This window comes from Pecten maximus, chromosome 6 (assembly GCF_902652985.1).
Source record: "Pecten maximus chromosome 6, xPecMax1.1, whole genome shotgun sequence".
Lineage (NCBI taxonomy): Eukaryota > Metazoa > Mollusca > Bivalvia > Pectinida > Pectinidae > Pecten > Pecten maximus.
In genome coordinates this window covers 43498947-43526711 of record NC_047020.1, presented here as the reverse complement: position 1 = coordinate 43526711, position 27765 = coordinate 43498947, and the positions used below count along the sequence as shown (strand labels likewise).

Genomic DNA, 27765 nt, shown 5'->3' with positions numbered 1-27765 from the left:
ACACAGACTTATATAACGGAGCATCTCTCTCTCTCAGATGTTTATCACCGGCACTGATAAGCCAGGGCGGGAATTCCTACCATTCCTCATTGATATGTACTTTTGTTTGGAAGTTAATGCAACACTCGTGTGTTTTCATTGTCAACAATGGTTTGTCTATCTATGATCCACGTAACACCTTTTTCGTTTGGCTGGTATAGCTACTTCAAATAATTAAGCACTTCGTTTCAACCCAACAAAAACATTTCGGTTAACAGCCATTGGACCAGCCTTGACGGTGCTAAGTATATAGAGCTAATTCTGAAATGAAAAACAATGCTGCATAAAATATGTTTTGAGATGCATCCAGCAGTGTGTGGTTGGTTCTGTGACTCAGAGGAAAACAAACACCCATAAAGCATGGCTTTCTCTTTACTTTTTTCTGTCGGTACAAAGTTGGGTTTTATGCTTGTCAATGATAAGTATGAGATGGAGCCGTGTGCATTCTCAGGCCCAAGTTTCATTAATGTTCATGAACTTGGGAAAATTTCTTACTTTAGAATTTCCGTAAAAAAAAATAACTTTGGTTTTACAACAAGTTATATCAGCTTATATTGATCACACTTAATGGTCCGGATGGAAGTGTAGGAGAGGTTTTACTGTTGGAGGAAAGCGGAGTACTGAAAGAAAACCCATGTGGTCAAGCAGGTGACCAATACCTTTTCTTGTCCAATCAGGGTAGTAAACCCTGGCTGCCTGGCTGAAAGTCATTGGAGAGTGACCTGGCTGTGCCACAGGACCATCCTATTTCCATAAGAAAGCATTATTGGATTTCAGTAATTTTTTTCCTCCAGATGTTCAGAATGTTGATGAAACTGAGGCCTAAGATTTCCCCATCTTACCTCCCGTTGACATCCATCCTTGAACTTTACTTACAGGATACATTTTGAATGTCTCCGCAAGATACAGGATTTATACAACATCTTGCATTAAAGTGACAATAACTGTAAAAATCACTGTTGGAAAAATTTTATCAGGCGTAATATTTTCTAGAAATGTTTCTATATAACTAGAACTTTTCCTTAATAATGAAAAAAAAAATAAAAGTGTTAAGTAGTGCAAAACAATAACATTCCAATTCTGTAGGTCCTTCAAGAATACATGTGTTATCACTCAAAAGCAGAACGCTGCACGGATTTGTCACTTGGAGCTATGTTACTGTTATTCGGCTTCCTTCATGTAGCATTCTTTACAAACACAAACCGAGGAAAACAGCGGTTTAAAACTTGTAAACATATATTTATAGAACATTTTTTTTACTTTTTAGTCTTCGCTATAGGCATATACCGTATTTGACCTATTAAGGGCGCCTGCCCTAATAAGGGCGCCCCTACCTTTTTTCAAGGAAATAAATCTTTGACTGAGTGTCAAAATGGTGTTCAAAAGTAATAATTCATGTGAAAAGTTTTGCTACCTTATGTGTTCAATTTTCTTCAGGTAATTAAGTAACTGGAACACAAGTTTTCGCCACATTTTGTCTATTCCTACAGATGACATGTCAGTGCAAAGAGCACCCGAAACTAGACACACATACAAATAATAACTTACCATCTTTATTTGAAGATAAAGTAAAAGACTTCATTCTTGTTGATGAATAACTTTTGTTCAGAACAGAAAGCTAGTAAAAGACATTGTAAATAAATTATTAGGTCAAAGAAAACGATGTCTGTTATGATCTGGGAAATCACATGTGTCTATAAATAGAACACAAAAGAGTTCCATTTGAACATAAATGGTGGAACACACGTTCTCTGGTCTAAAGATCAGCTAGCATGGTTTACAAGTTTACAGGAATATTCAAGTGATGTTTAAGCTTAACATATGATAATGAATAGATATCTTCATCTGGAATATTTTTATGACTGAATATTTTACCGTTTCCACAGCCTTGGGTATTCTGCTATAAGGTATAGTCTGTTTCATAAAACTTCAGAATAACTAATCTTAATAAGGGCACCCCCACTGTCAATTACCCACGCCCTGCGCCCTTATTAGGTCAAATATGGTAGGTAAAGGGTATCAGACCTATTTCACTATTCATGATCATAAATTACTGTTCAATGAGTATGAAACCTACTGTTATAGCCACTTAAAATTCAGTTTCTCTGATACTAGAAACCCAAAAGTCCCATTTTTTGACCTACAAATGACACATCAGTAATCTAGGTCGCTGTTACTTATATATTAACTGTCCACCTACTTTCCTAAGATTTTGCTTTTAGCTTCATTGCCATGAAAGTGAAGTTGGCCAAAGTATAAATGTGTATGTATTTCATCAACATGATTTTATTCTTTTTGTTTCATAAACTAATCCGCTGAAACCTCCTGGGAAATATTGGGTTGACAGTTAAATTATGGAGATGTATTTATTTGATCAACTTAAACTAATAACCAATTGTTATTTTATTAATTAGCTAATTAGTGCGCCTGGCATTTGTCCTCTGGCTATTTGTGGGATGATTGGATGAAATCAGTCTTTCCCATAGTGTATGGTTTTGCTTCTCCACAGCAACAAGCACCTCTTGTAAAGGACGATAGCTTGGGAGGGGGGAGGGGAGGGGAAGGGAGGGGGGGGGGGGATGTTTTGCATTTATTTTAATTGGTAAAATTGGATTGTAAGGAAGCTTGCTTCTTTGATCTGCTAGCTGGTTCTCATCTCTCTGAACAGTCGAGCAGCACCGAGACTGTCCAGGTCGTTGGCCATTCTGACAGGTATCCATGACGATGACATATACCCCTGTTGATTGGTCATAATGGGGCTACAGTTCTTCTGTATTCTGTTTACTTTAACACACGTCAAATATTGGGGGTCTGACCTCTCAGAGAAATGTTTTCAGATGAGAGGTGTACATTTTTGTGATTTCATCTGCTCATTTATTCGTTCATTACTCAGACAGACACTGATTCTGTAAGTGATGACTATATTTTCTCTTAAAACCAAAAAAATGTTTTTTGTTAATATACAATATGCCTATTATAAGCCTCTTTTTGTTATTTCATTTCCGATTGTTTTTTGTGTTATTTTATTTTTTTTTCATATTGTTTTATTTCCTGTTATGAGTAAAATCTTATACATGATTTAAACAAAAAAAAATTACTTATATCATGCTAGTACATGACAGCAGTGTTAAAAGTTAATAAGATAGGTATTTCCGATTGCTTTTTGTGTTTTGTTTTTTTTTCATAAAGTTTTATTTCCTGTTATGAGCAAAATCTTATACATAATTAAAAAAAAAATTACTTATATATATTATACTAGTACATGACAACACTGTTAAAAGTTATTAAGATAGGTTAAAAGCAACAGATATTTTGAAATATTCATAATTTAAAAATGTTTCGGGACATTTTATAACATTCTTAACTCGTAAAATTGTAATAATCTTTGTCGAGCCACAACAGGTGTTTGACTGTGCCAGGTAGGCGACGTGGAGACTGATGACACGGTATCATCAGTCGCCGACAAAATGTACCTCGAGGATATACCACATTGTATTTCTTTGATCCGAGAAAACTCCACCCGGTCAGGCGAGACTCAGTTCCTGTTTTTGTAATTATTTGGATATGATTTCTGTCATGTCAACAGTTGATTGGTTTTTAATTTGTTTAGGTGTCACACCGGGTGTAAAATTTATAATTTGTAGCCATAGAAACAACGTATTTATTCAGAGTTTTCGTCCAAAATTACAAAGAAAAATGGGTTCTTGTTTGTTTAGGTGTCACACCGGGTGTAAAATTTATAATTTGTAGCCATAGAAACAACATATTGATTCAGAGATTTCGTTCAAAGTGACAAAGAAAAATCGGTTCTTGCAATAATCTTTTTTCTGATCCACGATGAAAATCTGTGACTCATCATTGAAGTGCATATGCGAATAAGTTAATAAAATTTCTTACTAAAAACAAGTGTACATATTCACGTGTAAAAAACACCTCATCAAATTTTACATGCATGCTGTACACAGATAAAGGTTCTTGGATGACTAAACAGTAGACAAAGATAGGGGTGGTAGATGGCCGACATTGGGATCTGTGAGAATTATTAGAGGGTATCGTGTTACTTTTCTGTGGTCGATGAAGCAGTATGTCCTTCATTACCCTATAAACGCATCCTAACGGGCGCCCTCCTGTGATAAAACAGTACCAATTTTCATCCCTATATTTCCACACTAAGACTACCCAAGTGTAGTCCACAGTTTGTTTGTTTGCTGGGTTTATTGTTGAACAGCTGGGGTAGTTTTGATGTGGGGTCTTCTTGTAGTAGTTGGTGACTACCTCACTGAACAACATACAGGATACCCGTCACATGCCATTCAGAGCAGTTAAGGTAAAGTGTCTTGCCAATGGACACAACCACAACAGCACAGACTGATCTGTTTCTCAGCTTCCAAAGAAACACAAACTGACATGGGTTTTGAGTGTCAAACCACACACCTCAGACCTTCACCTGAAGTTACGTTGCCGACAGGGACAGATCTGTAGAGGGATCTGTACCCAGGACCCCACAGATCACACTGGAGTCAGTACCTGAATTTATATGTACCAGTATATATATACCTCTATTAGCCATATATATAGGGCTTAAGAATGGTACCTGCTGCTATCATTGCCTGATAATAAGAGGCAACTAAATTTGAGATCTTTTCTCTTCCTTCTAATCAACTTTTCTTTATTTGAACATTCGCCCCCGTCGTGAAAAAATTGTGTTCTTTTCTTATATCAAGTCTTTCAAATGTTGTTCCTAATGTTCAGCCTTTTTGGAATACTAAAACAACTTGTTAACCCTTTTTAAGTATAATGTGACGGGGTTGGGTGTCCTGCTAGGTGTCTTCAGCAGTATGTTTCGGTGAGATAGCACTATAATGTCAGCATCAATTCCATGCAATTCACAAGGACACATGAAGAAACCAACTGCAGCCTAAACTATAACGCACATAGTCACAGGGAGGCTGTCCTTTAATGACCATTACTACTGATGGGGCATTAAACAAAATAAAGCCAAGCTGAAACCAAACCAATATATTCTCCTGTCCTATTGGAAAACTTTCTCAGAAACTCGTCTATTGCACCTCTCCAAAAAAGAAAATCTGAAATATTCATCAAGAAAAGATATTTGATCAGCAGTATTTAATTAAGAACTCCCATGAAATATCATTTCTTGATAATTGTTTATTGATAATCAATTTACTACTGATAAAAATAACTTCCTAGATTTTATCATTCAGCACTGTTCAATCTAGGTCCAATCTTGGTCGTTCAGAAGCTTTCAATTCATCTCCAATTACTATTCTTCACTCAACTTTCGATCGGTTATGCTCTGTTTTGCTTCGATATTTTATCGTAACCTGATTATTCTGTAACATTCAATCTGCACTAACGAAATATCGTGATTTGATATTCCAACACTTAACATTTAATTGAATTCTGATCAAAGATCTCTGCATGAGATTATGGTAACCTGTGTCTGATAGCAACTCGTACATAAAACATCGGAAGATTTCATTTCGGCTCGACTCACTTTACATTTATTTATTGGACATCTCCGTACAATGTATTTTTGTGTGTACTCTTATTTCGCTGACTGAGCCTGGAGGATGTGTTTTTGGCGAATTCCAAATTCAGAAGATGCTGGTTTGATTAAGATTGTATTGGTGTTGATTGAAATAACATGTATCATATATCAATAGGGTGGTCAGGTGCCACAGTGGTAACACGCTTGCCTTTCACTTAGAAGACCAGGGTTCGATTCCCCAATCAGACTTGACAAGGTATGGGGTCACCTGCCCGACCACATGGATTTTCCCCGGATATTCCTGTTTCCTCCTATTGTAAGTCCCCTCGTGTGCTTCCATTCGGGCCAAGAGAGTGACTAATATACATCTTGATTTAACTATTTTTGCAGTTGTTATAAAGTCGTAAAATTCACTTTTTTTTTATGTATCTCAGTAAATTTTGTCAATTTTACAATTTTTCAGCTACCGACTGTACGCAACCTCAAACAGAAAAACCAATGAAATAGCAAAATGTTACATCCATCTTAAATCCTACTGTCAAAAATCTGTATTTTGCCATAAAATGATAGAACTCTAAAGAGGGAAAACTTGGGGGCAGGGCTTATTTTCAAATCTTAACTTATAAAAAAACTTGAATTTATCAATTAGTCATCTTGTTGATAAGGCAAAAATGAGATCTCACAAAAATTAAATGATTGACAGTATTAAATGAATGACAAACACAATCATCATCACACAATTGTATTTTAGTGTTTAACAGTAATTGACAGAAATCTTTTGGCACACGCTCAGAATTCTGCTACTTACCTCTAAGTGGCGCTGCACAATTACGTTTTTTTTTTTCTGACATTGCATAATAACAAAGTATAATTATTTCACAACAAAATGAAATTATTTTGCAGATATTGTCTGAAATTAATGATGGGTAATTCTCTAGTTGAGTAATCAGATTCTGTTTCATATCTCTAAGATCGTAAAACAAAGCAGGGGGAAAAAGGGGCCGTGAGCCAAGAGGATCATGAACAATGTTTATAAACATTTCTCTTTAAATTTGAAATCTTGATGGCTGATGGGAAGAGATCAAAGTGAGGCAAACTTTACTGATCAAGATCACTGATATGTTTGTGCCAGACCTGTCACTTAGAGGCATTTATAGAGTCTGCTGGTATTGTCTGTACGAAATAGGCCCGAACACACTGATGACATAGAATAGATCTGTGTTCTATTTTCCCTCCTTTAAAGAAGAGCTGACAAATTAAGATGTCTATGTCCCCGATTTTTGCAGCTGGTTTGACATTTTATGACATTTTCTTAAAAAAAAAAGGTAAATACAAAAAGGCTGCTGCTTTATATGTAAAACAGGTGTTATTCTGAATATTTGTTATAAAGTGTATGTATGTACATGATTAAATTATTCAAAAAAACGTGATAATAGGCAAGTGCTAAAGGAAATCATTTGTGTAGGAAAAGTGTCTATAGGGAAAGAAATAATTCAATAAGAAGGATTTTTAAGTGCCTTCTTTAGAAATATTTCAACAGGCGTTCTAACAGATGTTTGTATACGTCTGCTTAGCGATGTATAGTGAGGTAGTTTAACAAGGTGGCTAATTCAGGCTATGTAAATACATAGGAGTCCAATTTAAAAGTGTCACTTTCGAGTGAGATTGATAGTTTCTGCGGAAGTTTATGAAAACAAAATTAGCTCAGAAAAATTTCATATAATTTAGCGTCTTCATACGTGTTTGCTACAGATGAATTTCTCTGTGAGGAAGTATTGAGTAAGATTTCTGTTCCTTCTACTGTAAACACAATATGCAGTTATCTGTGTAAATAAGAAACTCCATCCTATAGCTTCCATCTTCGATAATATGACCCCACACCAAGCAAACACTTATAGACGCTGTCTCACCAAAAATTCAATTAGCTTGCTTCGGAAGCTCCTAAACTTACCTATAAATTGTTACCATGGTAATAGAATACAAATGTTTTTTGTGAGGAAATATAACGAAAGCTGTGATTTGTAGCGCAGGTTTTGATTATATTTAAAATAAGCAGATTTAGAGAATATGTTCCGTGGGCGATACAGCAAGGTGTGTCTTCACCTTGTCATCGTAAAAAGCTACCAGAGAATTTGATTATATGTAAAAGTAATAACTTTTTAGTTTTCTTTTTCCAGAACAAGAATAAAAATGCTGTGTTTGAGCCTGGCGATACGGCTGGTATGGCTCCCGCTAGATTTCAGATAATTCATTACCGATAGCTTTCTTACGAAATTCCAGAAATCCTCTTTCCTTTCTTCCATATCTCTGGAGCATAATGTAACCTGTTTTCTATCACCACGGATACCTACTCGATACCCACATTTTTTGTCACCTAAACTTTCCCGAAGTTATGCAAGATATCGGCCAAATAGATACTTAAACTCCGAGATAGATAATAGAACAGGCATTTTATTGTTATGTTTTTACATTATCGTTTAAAAAAATATATCCCTGATATAATTGTATCAGCATTCTCCTAAAATAAACAGTATAGTTTTATTGCTGATCGGGTCAAAGTAAATTGTTATATTCTCTACGGAGTTTGAAACGTAGTTTATTGTACATGTATTTAGACAATATGTTCCAGACATTGAATACACAATGAGGGACAGTCAGCTTTCAGTAAAGATTGTTATTTTTAAGGGGTTGAATTTTAACTGTTTTTGGGAGTTTTATTTTATTGTGAGGCTTATTGTTTGTCCAGGGTAAACATTTTTTTTTTTTTTTGTATTTTTCTTTTTTTTTTTCAGGATTTTCAAAAGGACATATTAATATAATGATACACAGATAACATTTCACATGGATCTATATATTTAACAAAAGTCATTGTCATCGGCGTTGGCCTTATTTTGATATTGACAAACTGCTGATTGATACTGAACCCAGTCCCCTAGGGTCTTGTGTTTAAATGCTTTACACTTCCCCCGTCTTTATCTTTATGATGATGGTTTTCACAAAATGATATGGAGAGCCTACATGTTTTATTATCGCCCATATGACAGCAATTGTCCTTCAATAACCACTAACATTGTTTGTGTCCAATATCAGATCTCAACAATTCAAAATACATTTTTTTTTTGTATTTACAAATCCTCTATGACTATGGAGGCAACGGCATCGATGATGATGACATATTATGTAATCATCATCATCATCATACAGCATCATCATCATACAGCATCATCATCATTGTACATCTGTCATCATCATCATCATCATCATCATCATCATCATCACTTACACCGTATCAACATCATTACCATCATCAAATAGAAAATAAAAACATCATGATAAACAATTACCAAATCATCATCATTGTCGTCGTCATCATCATCATCATTTTTTTGTTCAATGATCACCTCCATCAACATGTATCTCATCCCTTTGTAATTTTAGGCTTTTTAATCACGTAATTTAGCTTTGCTGAGCTGAGCAGCATTTCAATTCAACAATTTTAAAGAGTTATAGTCCTTTGTTAATTATTTCTTCAAAATATTTCAATCTTATCTGTAGATCTCCTTTCTTGGTTTGACTGATCTCTTTTAAAACTACCTGATAACAATACTTTCCTGATAGTTGTTTAACAGTTTTTGAGTTATAATTGCTTTCTGTTTTTTCCGTATTTAAATCTTGTCTAGAGATCTCCTATTTCAGTTTTCGACTAATTTCTATGTAACTTAGTAGGCTTCATAATTATGATATGTAATTGTGTTTTCCAGACCGCCATTTTGATTCAATGTTTTAATGAGTGATTGCGCTTTGTTTTAATACTTTATTCTTGCCTGGGAGATTGACGCCTCAATCAATTTTCAAACAATTTCTATCAAAGTTGAAAGGATTTGTTACCATATCATATATTTAGGGTTTCTTTGCAGCATTTTGATTGAAATGATTCTTCTTATTACATTTTCATAATGTTATATATTTTGATTTTGATATAAAAATCCATGATATTTCGTCATCAGATAGGCATCGATTGTTCCGCCCCATATTTCTCTTGTAGAGGGTGGAATAAATCCACGGAAAATAGATACGTTCAAAATGAATTTCAGAGAAAAAAATGTGCCTCATTTCATCATTTCCTCAAAATGTGCAAAATTTTTGCTTCAAACTTTGATAAAACTGTGAAAATTTTCACCATAAAAAATTATCACTACAGTATTACATCCATAAAACATGAAGCGGACTACCTCAGTCAGAGGATCTGCAATCTAAATTGTTTATAAATGTGAATGATTCGAATGGATAAATTTAAATGAGGTCTTCAAAGAAAGTGATTAAAATGTGGCAACCAGACCACTGCATTGAAGCCATTTACATTTTCGACATTTATCTGAACTGTATTAAACGACCCTATGAATTTTATCAAAGCATATATCGTCTGAAGCTATTTCATTCTTCTATCATTTAATTGGCTGTTGAATTTCTATCGTAATTTCTTCCCATAAAATACCTCTTTTTTCTAAATCTGACAAAATCTGGTGCCATATTTGAAATACACGTACAAAGAAGCGACACCATTAGATTTTTTCTGTCCTGACATTTTCCATGTGCGCACATTCCAAAGTTAATGCCATATTTTCCCGTATGTATTTTCGAAAGAATGCTTACTTCTTAAAAGTGTACTTGTAACGAGCAACGCTCTAACAGTGCGGGGCTAATCTAATGGGAAAGTGTTCTTGTAAAAACATCGCAGATATTCAGGATGAAGTCAGCGAGGAATCTGAAGGCATCATTGTCAATTTCCTTCGCTCAGATACACTCATTTACCTCGACATTTCTTCCTTTTGATGGGATGTTTTGTCAGATTTCTTTGATTTATGGTTTTATAATTCTCTCACCAGGAGGTGTCGTCCCTAAATTTCCCATTTTACAAACATGTCTGGATCCTTGATGTTAGTGTAGGTTCGGGGAACTGCCGACATAAAATATTCTCAATATCTCTGGAAGAGGCAACTGATGTGAAATTGTCTGTAGAATCGAGGAACTCATTTCTTCAAATTTTTTTTTTTTTCCTCCGAAGACCTTGGAAAGACAAAAGCCCTAAAATATTGGTACACTTAATGATTTTAACTTTTTCCTTTTGTATTCCTCAAGATTATACCTATCTCAGAACAAGGTGGAAGATCATTCTAGCTGTCATTTTAAAGTTACTGCAATCATGCCTGTTTATGATTTTACTTCCTTGTGACAAAGTGGTCAGATACGTACAGTGGAATTCTTCGTCTGTCCACCATGGTTTAGAACGCAGACACAATTACTGTCTACTCAATAAAAGTTATAACGAAGATGATGATCTTTTAGATAAAAGTGTTCTTTAGGAGCAGATATCATTGCTGTGTAATGCCAAATTTTAATTTAATTTTAAAATGTAGTGGACCCAAGGAACCGGTCTCCTTTGCTTAATTTTTATCGATGAGGTATCACTTTCAAATAAACAAGACAAGCGGCTTTTGCAAAATGGACGAAATCGGTTAGGATGAAAGAGTCTGTCATTGCCATGGCTGCAAATCACGATTGTGGCTTTAAATTGATTGAGCATCCACCTAATATTCACCTGATCTTGCTCCATCAGATTTTCATTTATGTCAAAAACTGAAAACAGCTATTTCAGGCACCCTAACCCTAACATGCAGTGGATGACTCTCTAAACGGCTAAGAAAAGGAGTTCTATAAAAGTGGCACTGAGGCCTTAAACACCGCTGGCAAAAGTGTATAGATACTGAAGGGGATTATGTTGAAAAATAATACAATATGTCGGGCAAAATTCAAATCCTTCAATATGAGGATCAAAACTTATCAATCAGCCTTCGTACATGTCAACCATACAGTTTGTTGTCGCCATGCGTTTTGTATTCCAAGTGTTTGCATAGACCCTTATATACAACAAATAAGCCATTGGATTTGAACACAATCAAACTTTTATGCCTACATTTTTGAGAGGTCTACAATACATTTTTGTCAGTTTTTACCCCTGTGCTAATGCAGGTATGGGCCAACAGGGCCATTGTCCAAGGGCTTGGGGTCAACGGTCACAGAATATTTAACAGACTTTTGTAAAGTTGGTTGAACCGACTCAACAGTATACCATCCATAACAAAAGAAATCTGTTAAAGAGGCAGGAACAGAAATGTTTACAAAACATCAAAATCTTTGTTTACAAATAATGGAAATGCTGACAAGTATTTTCTTTATTTACTCAATAACGGTATTAACAAATATTGTATTTGTGACCATTAGAGTTTGGCTGACATGGCCGTAACCATTTACCTGTACTGTATATAGACCCAACATACCTCTTCTACATGTACAGCCTAAACGGGGACAATTTTGTTTACGGATTTTTCGCGAACTACAAAATAATTCAGAATTTATTTTTCGCACTTTTGATTTTTTGTATGAATATCGTATTTTAAGTCCCCTATCAGTGAAACCAGCGGGACTATAGGTTTTCTCTCTCTCTGGTCTCGTATGTAATGTAACACCGAAGTTTGTCAGCACTTTAGCGGCTTCATTCCTTGAGGGATTCCAATCAAACTTCACACAAGATAAAGGAGCATAAAATCTCGGACAAGTTGTTATTCAGGGCATTTTGGTTAAGGTCAAAGTCACTTACTATTTTAGTGGGAGCCAATATTGGACATTGCTTTAGAAATACTCAGTATGCTTGTTTCTATATAAATCATACATAAATGTATTTCTAAATTTCTTTGTTTTGTAGTTTAACTTACCTGAAAATTTTCTAAAATTAAATAGAAATTGAAAATCTCCAAATTTATATAACACAGATTATGTAAACAGAATCCACCAAAACCATCATAAAAACAAGAACTATTTTTGGCCACAGTAAAACTGATATGATGAAAAAAGACTTGAATTTACTGCATATGTTGAATTCCAGTGATTGTTCTTAGGGTATTAGCTTGAAATGCTGACAAGAACTTTGATAAAATTGCCAACCCAAAAATACCTCAACAATGTCATTTCTTAATCTTCCCGATCTCAACTTTTCAATAAATAGTAAACCTCTTACCTCTTCTAAAATGTTTATCAAAAAACTGTTTATCTTAGCCAGTCAATTTTGAGCATGTTTGACATATCTTGTATAAAAGAAACAAGACCAAAGCCAAACTCGAATTTTTTTTCCTGAAATGTTTATGTAACTTTGAGAAAAGAAATAAAAAATCTGTCATTATTTTGAATATGTTGTCTCGCAAATATTGAGATATTGCAGCTTGTCTGTCACTGTAGATTCTGTTGGAGCTGAGTCAGCAAGATTTTCTAACTTTTCACTTCCTGACGCTGCGTAAAGAGAAATGTCCCCTGGAACTGCTTCAAGTGTTCGGTCGCGGCTGATTCAGGCGGACACAGCGGGCAGACGGAAGAGTTCCCCTCCATATGACCAGTTTTTACCAAATGTAAAACTGTCTGGACGTCAAATTTCTTTTGCCAGATCTAAACATTTAAATTTGCACAACTTAAATCTAAGGCATTTAAATTGCATATGTCAGTGTGAAATGGTTTCTCAATGTCATTTAAATCTCAAATAAAAGTCTGAAATAATTTGGAGTCAAGGGTAAGGGCACCATATTGTAAAGAAATACATGTATATATATATTCTGAGAGGTTTTGATATTTAGTAAATTTTATACAAACTTGTGAAAACATTATAGATAATATTTCTTGGTCTGGACTTAAGTCACAAGTGCAAAGGAAAACATCACCTCTATACATATAAATTTAGTAATTTTGGATTCAGTATCTACCAAAGTGCTAAATGTTAATAGCTAGAATCTTTCAACCCCTTGAGGGTGAGACAGGGGAATCTCAATTCAAGGGGAAAGATTCTTAAGTTGCCAAACACGAGGCTTGCTGAGTGTTTGGCAGCTTAATTATCTTACCCCAAGGGTTGAGATTCCCTGGTCTCACTCCCATGGGGTTAATGATTATTTTTCTCTTACCCTGTTTACCCTCTTAGGTATCTAATATTGAAGTTACATCAGTGCAAGGAAATATTGACATGACATGATTGAATTGTCGACATGACATCATTGTATTGTCACCATGACGTCATGGAATTGATGTCGTGACGAAATGCAATTGTTGTAGCTTGTCACAACCATAGATGATGAGAAAATCTCACACCGGTTAAATTGGGGATATATATCCCTGTCCAGGGTAAGTGAATAGACTATGATACATCTATTTATATAAATCCTTCTAGAACTCATCTATGATACCAGGGGCCAAAATTGAAAACAGAAAAAATCAAAATTGGACTTTCATTAAGGAAATATTTTCAGATATAGAAGGCAAAATTCACTTGTTACCTAATTCATGTCGTTGACAAAATATTTCTAAAAAAAATTTTTTTTTTAATTTTCTTCCTATTATTTGTGAATAGGTACATTTATTTGACCATTGTTTCACACCTGTGAGATAATAATACCTGTCTTCTGAATGGACACCGGTGTGGTCTATTACACACAGAAGATGCATGGCTCCTAAATGTTAGATTGTTAGAGGTGCGTATTTATTATATCTGTCAGAACTCACCTAGAACCATTATTCTTAGTAGTTGTGAAAGACAGTTATAGGTGTTCATAGGTTGATGAACCCACATAAAAATGTATATTTATATACATGAACTCCGAAAAAATAGTCCAAGTATTTATTCATCGGATACTGAACCTACACAAAAATGTATTATACTCAGAGATATACACATATAGACTTTTGAAAGTACATGTATATTTACTTACAATCTGCCCTCATAAAATATCTATACACATTCTTTTGACTTGTTCAAATACTGCGGTACTATAAGTGAATCAGAAATTATGATTTTGCTATTCCTTGAAGATTATACAGTTGTCAGTGACAATGGCGAACTTTCATGAAAAAAACACTCCTGATGAATTTTCAGGGGGTGAAGAGAGGGACCTATTTTCCAAAACATTCCGAAAATGAATAAAGAAAGTTTTTTTTTTCTTTTCTTTTTTTCAAAAGATGTACCATATAAGAGCACTTTCTATGAATTATCACTTTAACCCTTTCAACCCTAAGAAATTTTAGTGGACTCTTCCATTCACTCATCATTTGAAGTTCAATATGGTCAGTAGGGGTGGAAGGGTTAAAAAAATATGATATTGTGTGAAAGTATATGAATGCTCCTAATTTAACAATTTTTTTTAAAAAGACATAATATTGGAAAAATATTCCATTTTGAGTATTCGTAGCTCACCAATAACTGTATTAACTATTGATAGACTATTAAAGCATTACCATAAGAAGTTAACAGATGAATATGAAATAAACAATATTTTAATGATATTTACTTAATTTCAAATTATTTTCCGCAAAGTGTACAGGAACTTAAGGATTGTAGTGTATTCAAAGGGTGATTGACCCTGCGAAAGATAATGTACTGTGGCACAAACTCAGATATGTAGGTTGATTACAGCGTCAAGGAGAATAAACTTTCTAAAAGTGAGAAATGTTTAAAGTTGTATTATCAACTCCCAAAAATGTTACTTTGATAATTACTCTTCAAAAGATGACAAAAATGTTACTTTGATAATTAACCTTCAAAAATGCCAAAAGTGTTGTCTTGATAATTAACCTTCAAAAAATGTCCCTTTGAAAAATAATTACCTACAAGAAATTATGTAACTACTCTGAATATATTCATTGGGTAATGAACCTACAAAAATTAACTGTTCTAAATATTCATGGGGTAATGAATTCACCCACATAGTTGTGTGGTCTAGTAAGGAAGTACATAAAGATTTCTAATAGGAAATAAATAAGAAAAAATATACTGGTACTAAAATATTATAGATTCCTATAAGTATTCATTAGATAATGAACCGACAAAAAGTGCGTACACTCAAAGAGCAACACAGGATATACAAACGTATTAAGTATTCATAAACAGCTGAATATAAATCACGAAACAGAATATTTAATATCGAAGCGTACAGCTGTTGCCAAGGTCCTGCATGTAGGACAAGAAACAGGTGACGGAGACACCCTGTCGTGCAGTCTACAGTGCATGTTCGCAGCCTCAAGCATGTGCATGTGCATGTGTGTGCAACAAGATTTCCACATCAATAAATCTAGCCGAAAAAACTCAAACCATGATAGTTTAGTTACAAGATGATGGGGCAGATTCTGGCAAACCATGCTGGAAAAATCCAATATTTCTTGTCAGAAATGCAAGGTTCAAGTAAAACGCTTTGACTCCAACTTGCTGCGATCCAAACTTAAGCCAGACTTTTTATTAACATATATAGTCATATTCAAAACATCTTTTACAGAATGATCGGTCTGCTTTAGGCAAACTTCACCAGTAAAAATTCAATATTTCTATAGTCAGAAATACTAGATTCAAATGAACTGCTTTGAGCATTTGCATTTTTTCTAGCCAAATTTTTCTTCCCGTTTATAGTCATATTCAAGGCGTCTGTTAAACGGTTACATGTTTGGCAATAAATTGATACGTTTTGGTCATAATTAACCGACAGACTGGTAATTTTCCGACGTCCGGCTTCATAACGATATATTTTTGCGGATCAGAATCGAGACACATTGATTATATGTCTAGAAGGTAAGTATAGGGATATGACTCGAGACCAGAAAATAAGTATAAATTTAAAGTCGGCTCCATACAGAAATATCATACAATGACATTTGGCAAACATGGCACCATGAATGCCTCCAGGCTGATGTGGAGTAATGCTCTGGTTCATATGACCTTTGACCTTTGTCCTTGTTGGAGAAACTTTGGACACCATTGGCCATATCTGTTTGAAATCGGATTCTTCAAACGGCGGATTCTGATATTGTGTCATGTGACACCATATAGCCATCAGGGCTTAGTTCCGCGTAAGGTTTCTAGATTTGTTGGTGAGGCCTCGTGGCTCTTGATAGCCAGCCATATCCACTATTGTAAAATGCCGCATTAAAGATTAATGCAGTTTTATTGGAAGCACAAAACATCATTTATACAGAAAAAACGGTCTCTATTACAATCAGGAGATTGACTGCTAATCCGGTCTATGTACAAAGCTATTAAAAATTCTCTAAGTGGGCAAAAAAGATTGATGGAAGCTTAGGCTATAAATACGTCGTTTGATTGCTATCTTTATTACCCCGTCAAATAACCTCTGCGTTTCGATTAGTCATGTTTCTATTTGGAGCGATGCACATGTAAAAAATCCGTTTCTCCAATTGATACGCTGCACGGTTATCACACAAAAACATTCTATCTGGATTTCTTTCTTTCTTTCTTTTTGTCACAATTCTTTTTTATCGTGACAGTTCTGATTTCAAAAGAAAAAAATGCTTTTCTTTTAAGATACTGCTCCAGTGATGTATTCCATTTTTATTCTTTTTTTTCAATTATTTTTTGTAAAAAATATTCAAGTACCAAGGGTATTAAAAAAAAAATCAATTAAATCATGCCTCATTCCGGAATGACACCTTCAGGTCAAGATGACACTGTATGACCTTTGGCAGTGTATTCATATATCTTGTTCAGTAAGACCCATTGGAACTAACTCAGATTTAAAAAGAACCTGGGGACTAAAAATGTTTCGGTGGATCAAAGACCGACCCAATTGAATAAGAAATTCTGTAAATGGCTGACCAATGAAGCTTGGTAGGGAAATCACCCCTTAAAGGGTATTTGATATTCTGATCAGTTGATATTTACTGACCATAAACTTGGTAATAGTGGTAATTATGGAGCCATATTAACCCCAGTGGTAGGAGCTGGTGGCCAGACAATTAATGATGGTCAGAATGTCAGCTGGTCAAACTGGCCCAAGGCCATTCTGATAAAGGTCACTGCTGGACATATTTTATGCAATTGCAACAGCTGGTGAATTTGTGGTGAGAATTACTGGTAAATGGTTGTGAATTTGAGTGAACTTTAATGTGTTAGATGTTCTGGGGTGGTAGACTTGTCAAGCAAGATAATATTTGAGTCTCCGAGTAGTAGACTCATCCAGCAAGACAATATTTGAGTGTTTTGGTGGTAGACTCGTCAAACAAAATAATATTTGAGTGTCATTGTGGTAGACTTATCAAACAAGATAATATTTGAGTGTCATTGTGGTAGACTCGTCAAACAAGATAACATTTGAGTGTCATTGTGGTAGACTCGTCAAACAAGATAATATTTGAGTCTCCGAGTAGTAGACTCATCAAGCAAGACAACATTTGAGTGTTTTGGTGGTAGACTCATCAAACAAGATAATATTTGAGTGTCATTGTGGTAGACTCGTCAAACCCTACAAGACAATTTCAGGTATCTTCTAGTTTCCCGGTGCCATTCAGGTAGAGCATAAAAATGTACCTGCTCACCTGCTTCCTCCATTGCATGATCATAAGAGGTGACTTAATTTTGAATATTATCTGTTCTTTTCTTTTTAAAATATTTGCTTTTTCTTACTGTTTCTGTTGACACTGCCTCACTATTGGCTGAGAATTCACCCCTGTGAGGAAAAGTCTTTAAAAATGAAATGATTGTTTTCTTGTTCGCCTTCTGTCAGTATAATGTAGGTAATCGGTTTGGGGTGTCCTGCTGTCTTGGCAGTATGTTTCAGTGAGGTAGCACTTTAAAGTCAGCATCAATTCTGTGTTATCACAAGGTGACAAAAATGAGTAAACTGCACCCTCTCACAACACACACCACTTGCCAATGCATGCATCTTGCACACAGGAAATAGTTTTTATAGCTGTGTTGCAGGGGGTTTCACAGTTTATTCCATTGGGATTTTATTTGAGTTTTGCCATTGCCTTTTGACATGATCTTGTCCGGCCAACTAGGCTGCCTGGAGTCTCTGTTTAATTTTATAAGAGAACTTCGTAACTTCACATCCATAGTGTGTTTAATTTTATAAGAGAACTTCGTAACTTCACATCCATAGTGTGTATTTATACCTACAAATGTCCTTGACATTGATACAAGGATTATTCATAGAGTTACTCTCCCTTTATACCAGGGTTATTTACATAGTTACCTCCCTTTATACAAGTTTTTTTACAGAGTTACTTCCCTTTATACCAGGATTATTTACAGAGTTACTTCCCTTTATACAAGTTTTTTTACAGAGTTACTTCCTCTTTATACTAGTTTTTTTACAGAGATGCTGCCCTTAAATTCAACCATGATTATTTACAGAATTACTTCCCCTTTAGCTGCAATTATCAACAGAGTTATCCCCCTGATATCAAGTTATCTACAGAGTTCTCCCCCTTTTATACCCACTTTATTGCCCCATATACACCTTTAATACATTTTGAGAAATGGAACTTTACTTTAAAAAAAAAATAGAAAAATTTGATCGAAGTGCTTATCTTTGTATATAATAACTTTTACTGACTGTGGTTCAGGAGGAATGTATAAGAGAAGGGTGGAGTGAATTAGGGAGGTATAGGGTGGGACTGGATCGGTGCTCTGACCCCATGCTGAGTACAGTGTTAACAGAAAAATACTTTTGGATGTCGTATTATTTACCTATTATTATTTACTTATTACATTATCTCGTTAACAGGTAAGACAGGGATGAGCTGTGGGAGGCTGGATCTGTTTAATGTAATAGACACTTCATAATCTGTGTACACACTAATAGCAAATGTGTGTTTTGTAGGAATCACCTTGGAAACATCCCCACCCTTAATCTCTAAATAGCTTCAGTCTCTGAAACTGTAACAATCTAGTATCTGATTTCAACATTTTATGAGATTTTGTATTATACTCTTTCTTAAAATAAACAAATAAAAGATATAATTGGCTTTTGAAATGATGAAATTAGTAGATTTTTGGGTTTAGCGATTTGAGTCTATCATGGCTTTGGAGCAGCTCTTACTCCTATATTAATATCAGAGTTGGATCATGCTGGTTCTCAGGCCAGGCTCATCTCATGGTAACTACTGTACTACTGTATCAGAAAGAATTTAAATTGATGATTACCGCCCCTAATGGAGATCTCTAGAAGGGCGAGATATCTGGAACTGGTCAGAGACGTTTTATGTGCCTTATTAAATGTACTGCCATAAACTGACATTGATAATGAGCACTTCGGCTCCTACAGAGTCATAAAGAAGGGCTAGTCTATCTTACCAGTTGGTAGAAAAACCATATAAATATGCAGCAAAATTGATTTTTATTACTCTGAAGATTTTCCGGGATTATAGAGAGAAAAAATAACAGTTGACTTTGTACGCAATGTGGCATCTAGTACAGCTGATGATTATTGAATTACTCATCGCTAGATACAGAGAAATGGGTGTTTATAAACAATTAAATTAAGGTAAAGATTAACACATTGTCTTAATGTTTTGTACAGTAAAACCTCTATATAACGTCCTTCTTTTATATACAGTAAAACCTCTATATAACATCCTACTTTTATATACAGTAAAACCTCTATATAACATCCTTCTTGTATATACAGTAAAACCTCTATATAATGTCCTTTTATATACAGTAAAACCTTTATATAACATCCTTCTTGTATATACAGTAAAACCTCTATATAATTGCCCCCTTTTATATACCGTAAAACCTCTATATAATGTCCTTTTATATACAGTAAAACCTCTATATAATGTCCTTTTATATACAGTAAAACCTCTATATAATGTCCTTTTATATACAGTAAAACCTCTATATAACATCCTTCTTTTATACACAGTAAAACCTCTACATAACGTCCCTCTTTTATTTACTGTAAAACCTCTATATAACGTTCTTCTTTTATATACCATAAAACCTCTATATAACGTCCCTCTTGTATTTACTGTAAAACATCTATATAACTTATATACAGTAAAATCTGTATATAACATCCTTCTTTTATTTACAGTAAACCTCTACATAACATCCTTATAACATCTTTCTTTTATATACATTCAAACCTCTATATAACGTCCTTCTTTTATATGCAGTAAAAACCCTATATAAAGTCCTTTTCTCTTCAGTAAAAATATCTATATAACACCCCAGTAAAACAAAGTTTTATTGATAAATGAGTATAACAAGTTTTTACTAACAAATTGTGGCAGTATAACAAGATTTTACTTCAAATGGTGGCAGTATAACAAGGTTTTACTGACAAAGGGTGGCAGTATAACAAGGTTTTACTGTAAAATGATGGCAGTATAACAAGGTTTTACTGTACAATGGTGGCAATATTACAAGGTTTTACTGTACAGTGATGGCAGTATATTAAGATTTTACTTCAAATGGTGGCAGTATAACAAGGTTTTACTGACAAAGGGTGGCAGTTTAACAAGGTTTTACTGTAAAATGATGGCAGTATAACAAGGTTTTACTGTACAAATGGTGGCAGTATAACAATATTTTACTGACAAATGGTGGCAGTAAAACAGGGTTTTACTGATAAATGATGGCAGTATAACAAGGTTTTACTGTAAAATGGTGGCAGTATAACAAGGTTTTACTGTAAAATGGTGGCAGTATAACAAGGTTTTACTGTACAATGGTGGCAGTATAACAAGGTTTTACTGTGCAATGGTGGCAGTATAACAAGGTTTTACTGTAAAATGGTGGCAGTATAACAAGGTTTTACTGTAAAATGGTGGCAGTATAACAAGGTTTTACTGTACAATGGTGGCAGTATAACAAGGTTTTACTGTAAAATGGTGGCAGTATAGCAAGGTTTTACTTACAATGATGGCTGTATAAAAAGGTTTTCCTGACAAATGATGGCTGTATAACAAATAGTACTGACAAATGGACTATTTATCTTTGTTAATCTACCACATTGCACTTGATGTAGATGTTTACAATCTTTCTGCAACATCTAGCAGATAAAGAACGATTCGGGCATTATACTTTGTGGCCGCTGGACCATGTCACCCCAGTATCAGTAAATAATAGAGAAATACATGACCAAGTGAAAAAATAACATCTATTTATGTCAACGGGAGATATGAATGAAAGTTTTGAGGGGAACTCTTCGGTCTGTCGAGCATTTTATATCTGTGAGAGTAGTAGGTTCTGTCTGAAGTGATAACCGCTATGTATGTAGGAATCAACACAGACCATCAACAGGAATACAGTATTATTGGAGGGAGCATTGCAGGGTATCACAGGGTATCGGTGTGGAAAGTGTTGTAGAGCCATTAGATTGTAGCGAATACATCCAGCGACCAGCAGGGAGTCTGTCGTAATGGCTGAGGATAAGTGTGTAGGAAAGTGTTTTCTGGGGAGGAACAATATTTTACTTAAGTAAAGGGGATTGTTCTCTGGCCGGAGATGGTAAGGAAGGAGGAGCTGTGTATAATGTCTAATTAGGATGGAGATGATTAAAATCATTGTTTAACTTGAAGTTGAGAATGTTTAATAAGGATAATTGGATTTTAATGGAGACCAGTTAGAATGAATGAAATATTTAATTGAGAAGGTAATTGTTTAATGGAAAGTGGTCATTATATTCAGAATAGATGAAAAGTTTAATTGAGAAGGTAATTGTTTAATGGAAAGTGGTCATCATTTAAAATAAATAAAAATTTTAATTGAGAAATTAAATTCAATTGGAAAGGAGATATTATTTAGAAGAAATAAAATATTTATTGTAGTTGAGAAGGTAATTGTTTAATTGGGCCATACAGATTTAAGTGTTTTAATGGAATATGGATCTATAAATCATGAAAAAAGGAGTAAAAATTATAAGAACATCTACGAAGACCATTTTAATTCTACAAGCATTGTACAGGAAGGAGTCCTAGCATGTGCCATTGTATTATAGAGAATGGATAGTTTGAGGACAAAGACTAGGGATGGAGGGGAGGGGGAGGGGGTGGGGATGGGGGTAAAGGGGGGGGGGGGGGGGGGGTTTGAATCCAATACTGTTATTTTGATCCATTACACAAGACATTATCAGACAGCATTTTATGTCGGCCATGATGATACTGATGCGGTCATCTGTCACCAGAATCGGGATCTGATATTGGACACAAACAATGTTAGTGGTTATTGAAGGACAATTGCTGTCATATGGGCGATAATAAAACATGTAGGCTCTCGATATCATTTTGTGAAAACCATCATCATAAAGATAAAGACGGGGAAAGTGTAAAGCATTTAAACACAAGACCCTAGGGGACTCGGATTCAGTATCAATCAGCAGTTTGTCATTATCAAGATTGATAAAATGCTGGCGAGTGGATGTCCACTCTCCTCTTGTCAATGAGAGAGACAGTGAAATGATAAACACGGCTGTACCGGCTGATAGTGCGACCTTGGATGTCACAAACTTGGCCATTGTTCTCAATTCCAGGGATAATGGAATTTAGATATTTTGTCAGAAGTTGTTCTGATTCATTACAACGTGTCTGGTCAAAGAAATATGTGTTATTGACCTAAGATACGATGATATCATTGTATGATGATGATGATGATGACGATGATGATGATGATGATGATGATGATGATTGTGTGAAATATTATCTTTTCTTTTTAGGTCATCTGACCCGAAGGGTCAGGATGACCTATAGTCATCATGCTTCGTCCGTCGTCGTGCGCCGTGCGCCGTTGCGCCGTGCGTAAACTTTTCACATTTCAATCTTCTTCTCAAGTTCCACCAGTGGGATTAAGCTGAAACTTGCCTGAAATGATCCTGAGATGGTCCTGACCAAGTGTTGTTATTTTTCGGGTCAGTCTGAAATCCAAGATGGCCGCCATAGCCGCCATTTTGAAAACACATTTTAAACTTCTTCTCAAGTTCTTCCAGTGCTATTGAGCTGAAACTTGCCTGAAATGATCCTGAGATGATCCCGACCAAGTGTTGTTATTTTTCGGGTCGGTCCGAAATCCAAGATGGCCGCCATAGCCGCCATCTTGAAAAACACATTTTAAACTTCTTCTCAAGTTCCACCAGTGCTATTGAGCTGAAACTTGCCTGAAATGATCCTGAGATGATCCCGACCAAGTGTTGTTATTTTTCGGGTCGGTCCGAAATCCAAGATGGCCGCCAAAGCCGCCATCTTGAAAAACATATTTTAAACTTCTTCTCAAGTTCCACCAGTGCTATTGAGCTGAAACTTGCCTGAAATGATCCTGATATGATCCCGACCAAGTGTTGTTATTTTTCGGGTTGGTCCAAAATCCAAGATGGCCGCCATCTTGAAAAACACATTTTAAACTTCTTCTCAAGTTCCACCAGTGCTGTTGGGCTGAAACTTGCCAGAAATGATCCTGAGATTATCCCGACCAAGTGTTGTTATTTTTCGGGTCGGTCCAAAATCCAAGATGGCCGCCATAGCCGCCATCTTGAAAAACACATTTTAAACTTTTCTCAAGTTCCAGCAGTGCTATTGAGCTGAAACTTGCCTGAAATGATCCTGATATGATCGTGACCAAGTGTTGTTATTTTTCGGGTTGGTCCAAAATCCAAGATGGCCGCCATAGGCGCCATCTTGAAAAGCACATTTTAAACTTTTCTCAAGTTCCAGCAGTGCTGTTGGGCTGAAACTTGCCTGAAATGTTCCTGAGATGATCCCGACCAAGTGTTGTTATTTTTTAGATTGGTCTGAAATGCAAGATGGCCGCCATATCCGCCATCTTAAAAAACACATTTTAAACTTCTTCTCCAGTTCCACTGGTGCCATTGAGCTCGAAATTGGTGAGGATGTTAAGGAAGGAGTGCCAACAAAGTGTTGTTATTTTTTCGGCCTTGTAAAAACTTTGGCATGGCAGCAATGGCGGCCATTTTGTAACATGATTGCGCAATCATGGTTTTCCTGAACAACACCTATTTCAAACTTCTTCTCAAATTCCACCGGTGGGATTCAGCTCTAGCTAACTTACCAGAAATGATCCTTAGATGGTCCAGACCAAGTGTTATTATTTATTGGGTCGGTCAGATATCCAAGATGGCCACCATGGCCAACAGTGCCACTATATACTTGCTACAGAGAATGCATACTACAATAATATAAGGGTTTTAATTTAGAGTCAGATGACCGTTAAGGCCCCTGGGCCTCTTGTTATTGAAAATCTTGAAAAATACAAACAAAAACAAAAAAATTAATTGAATCAATTAGTGATGATTGGGCCGCGGTGGCCAAGTGGTTAAGGTGTCCCGACACTTCAACACTAGCCCTCCACCTCTGGGTTGCGAGTTCGAAACCTACGTGGGGCAGTTACCAGGTACTGACCGTAGGCCTGTGGTTTTTCTCCGGGCACTCCGGCTTTCCTCCACCTCCAAAACCTGGCACGTCCTTAAATGACCCTGGCTGTTAATAGGACGTTAAACAAAAAATAAACCAAATAAAATCAATTAGTGATGAAAAAATTGAACCTTTGATCAGGGCCCACCTCTAGTAGTCAGTAGTCTGTATCTTAGGTGGTCTCTTAACACAGGTTCAGACCTCAGTCTCATCAACGTTCTTCAACTAAAGAAAATTCCTTCACTCAGAATTTTCATAGGAAGGCATTAAAGAATTTAAGGAATGTTCCTTACCTTTTTTTCTTGAATCCAATAATACTTTGAAGAAAATAATGGAAAGTTTTAAGTTAAGGAACTTTGATAAAATGGGGGTTTCAGGTACAAATGATTAATATTGGGAGTTGGAAGCACAGGTGGTCTTCTGAGAGAGGTGTTGTTCCTCTCCAGGTGCCCTGAATGAGGAAGATTGTCGCCATGGATTTAAGGAAATTAATCCGGATGAATTTTGAGTCTGACTAATTGACTTTCCAAAATAACTCTGGAAGTCAATGTACAAAGGAAGCCCTGACATGTCACTTATTCCAGAAATTTTGTTCCAAGTTTATTTCTGGAATTAACCAAACAGATTATCAGGGAGACAAAGATTATTGCGTCTCCTCGTGTAGCATAGGAAAATCTCCAAGGTGTTCCTAGTCGCTCCTAATCTTTGTTTTCTGCGATCAGCCATCTTGATTGGGTGATGATGGATCATTTGCGGGTTGATAAAGATGTCTACTGCCAGTTGTAGCCGTCGTGGTACATGAATTTCCTCTTACTTCGGCTATTGATACAAAATGCTTTACTGAGGGATGACTTTTACGGCACACTCCGCACACAACTCCAATTAATAATTCAGGAATATCTCAAAATGCTTTTGATGCCGGCAACGATAAAAGACCGTGCCTGAAGAGTTGAGTCAGATTTATTGAGTTCCAAGAGCGTAAGGTAGTTTTCTGCCCAATAGGGATTGATTTTTATAGTAAAAGCAGTCATAATACAATTTTATATTGATATATCAAAACAGTTACTATAAACAAACGTATGGTATATCGCGTGATAAATCTACGACTGTCAAAACGCTTTCTCTCCACCATAAAAATAATTCAGGCCTCTATCGCTCCAGGCTAACAGATCAACTAGCGTTATTTAGGTTTATAGATGACAAAGTCTGGTATTCTCAGAAAATCCTGTTAAACAACAAACTTGGGTAACTGAGTTTCGAATGCGGAGACGGAGGTCCCAAAGGGAAATGGGAGCTTCGTCAAGGACTCCAGCAAACGACATCAATATAAATCTTTATAAACAAGATTGAAGGGTTGATATTAGTGAAAAAAATGTATTGGGGAGAGATTTAGGCTTGTCTTATCATTGTGGCGGGATCTAATCGCCTGCATTGTGATGAAAATCTGATAGTCAAGGAAATTTGAGAAAAACAAATTGGAAACTGAATCTTGTTTCCAAAAAAAGGAAATTTCTATATTATCCAAAAGGATGCCTGTATCTGAATCAATGTTTATTGAAAAGCAACCATGTCTTCCATCGGAAATAAAATTGAATTACCAATTTCCATGTTGGATAGGAATGAGATCTCTGGTTGATTAAATCTAAAATCTACTGCTGTCGCCGTAAATCTACCTATTACGAAACATATTAAATTGTGTCCAAAACAATTCCTATCTTGATTAGACATATAGAAACTGTCTTACCATAGAAGATTTTACATATCAGGAAGGTCAAGAAACATATCCTACTATTACTGATATCAGAAAGCTAGATGATTTATCGTGAATAAGGCAGTCCAGAATAACCAGCCGGGGAGTGTTCTTCTCGTTCTGAAATACGGCACGACTGATCAAGTATCCTTAAGGATATTCTACCGATATGTTCAGATAGATATAATTGTAAAGAAGGCTTGACTCAACATATCTTGTCTTCTAATACTACGGAGACCTCGTTCTAGCTCCGTTTCTGCTTTATTCTTCCATTCCGTTCTTAATCACGGCATTGGCCTTACGCATCCTTAAACTTTATATTTGTCTCTCCATCGATCATATTTCTTGCAGAACATTCTTTCTCTATTCCCCCCTTCTCTCCCCCTCGATCCTCCCCCCCCCCCCCCCCCCCCCAGGAGGATCATATACCATTAATATTTCAATTCCTGTGTACAAGGTAGTGTGTCTCTAAAACAAAAGTAGGTTACTGTGACCTATATTTTGACCTTTCACCCAAATGTACACTATAGTATATTGCAATGGCTATACACACTTTGACATGTGTCAGAGTGACTAAATATAGGTTGTTCTTGTCAATGTGTAAATGTGTAATTACAGGTACCGGTAATCAGGTCACATGATTTATAGGTAAATTGATTTATAATTACAATGTCTTTAAATGTGATGTAATTTCAGGTAATTAGGTCACATGATTTATTGGTGAATTGATTTATACCTGCGAGGTCGTTAACTGTGATGTAATTACAGGTAAATTGGTTTATAATTACAGGTGGTAACGAGCTTTCCAATCAACCATTTCACCTGAACTGGTGTTGGATATCCTTCAGCAGCGACCAATACAAGGTAAACGAGACACAGGAAATATTCGGGGTCACGCTCCAGCGCACAGGCTACCTCGGGGAAACATCCTTCGTCAGTAAGTATACGTAATTCCTGGCTTTAAAAAACATTTCACAAACAAGCTTTTCTTATGTTTTTGACAAATGACATGAAAATTTTACAGATCAACATTTTCATTGTGATCTTCATCACATTGAACAAACATTTAAAGGGGCATTCCTTCGTTCACACATCAGAACTATGCATAATTTCTAGTGATGAAATCTATGTCCGAATGATGATAATATGAGTAGTTGTGCCTGCATGTAATGAAATTAACGACGAAATGTACAGGAAAAAGGCGTGTTGTATACAA

The 27765-nt window shown here is 35.6% G+C and overlaps 1 protein-coding gene across 1 annotated transcript in view; it reads left to right on the top strand.

The window, feature by feature from the left end:
• The window catches only part of LOC117329853 (extracellular matrix protein 3-like), a 119029-nt gene that overhangs the window by 59330 nt on the left and 31934 nt on the right, over window positions 1-27765 (top strand). Inside the window, 1 exon segment of the mRNA XM_033888029.1 lies at window positions 27340-27486. Coding sequence (XP_033743920.1) covers window positions 27340-27486 — 147 coding nt within the window.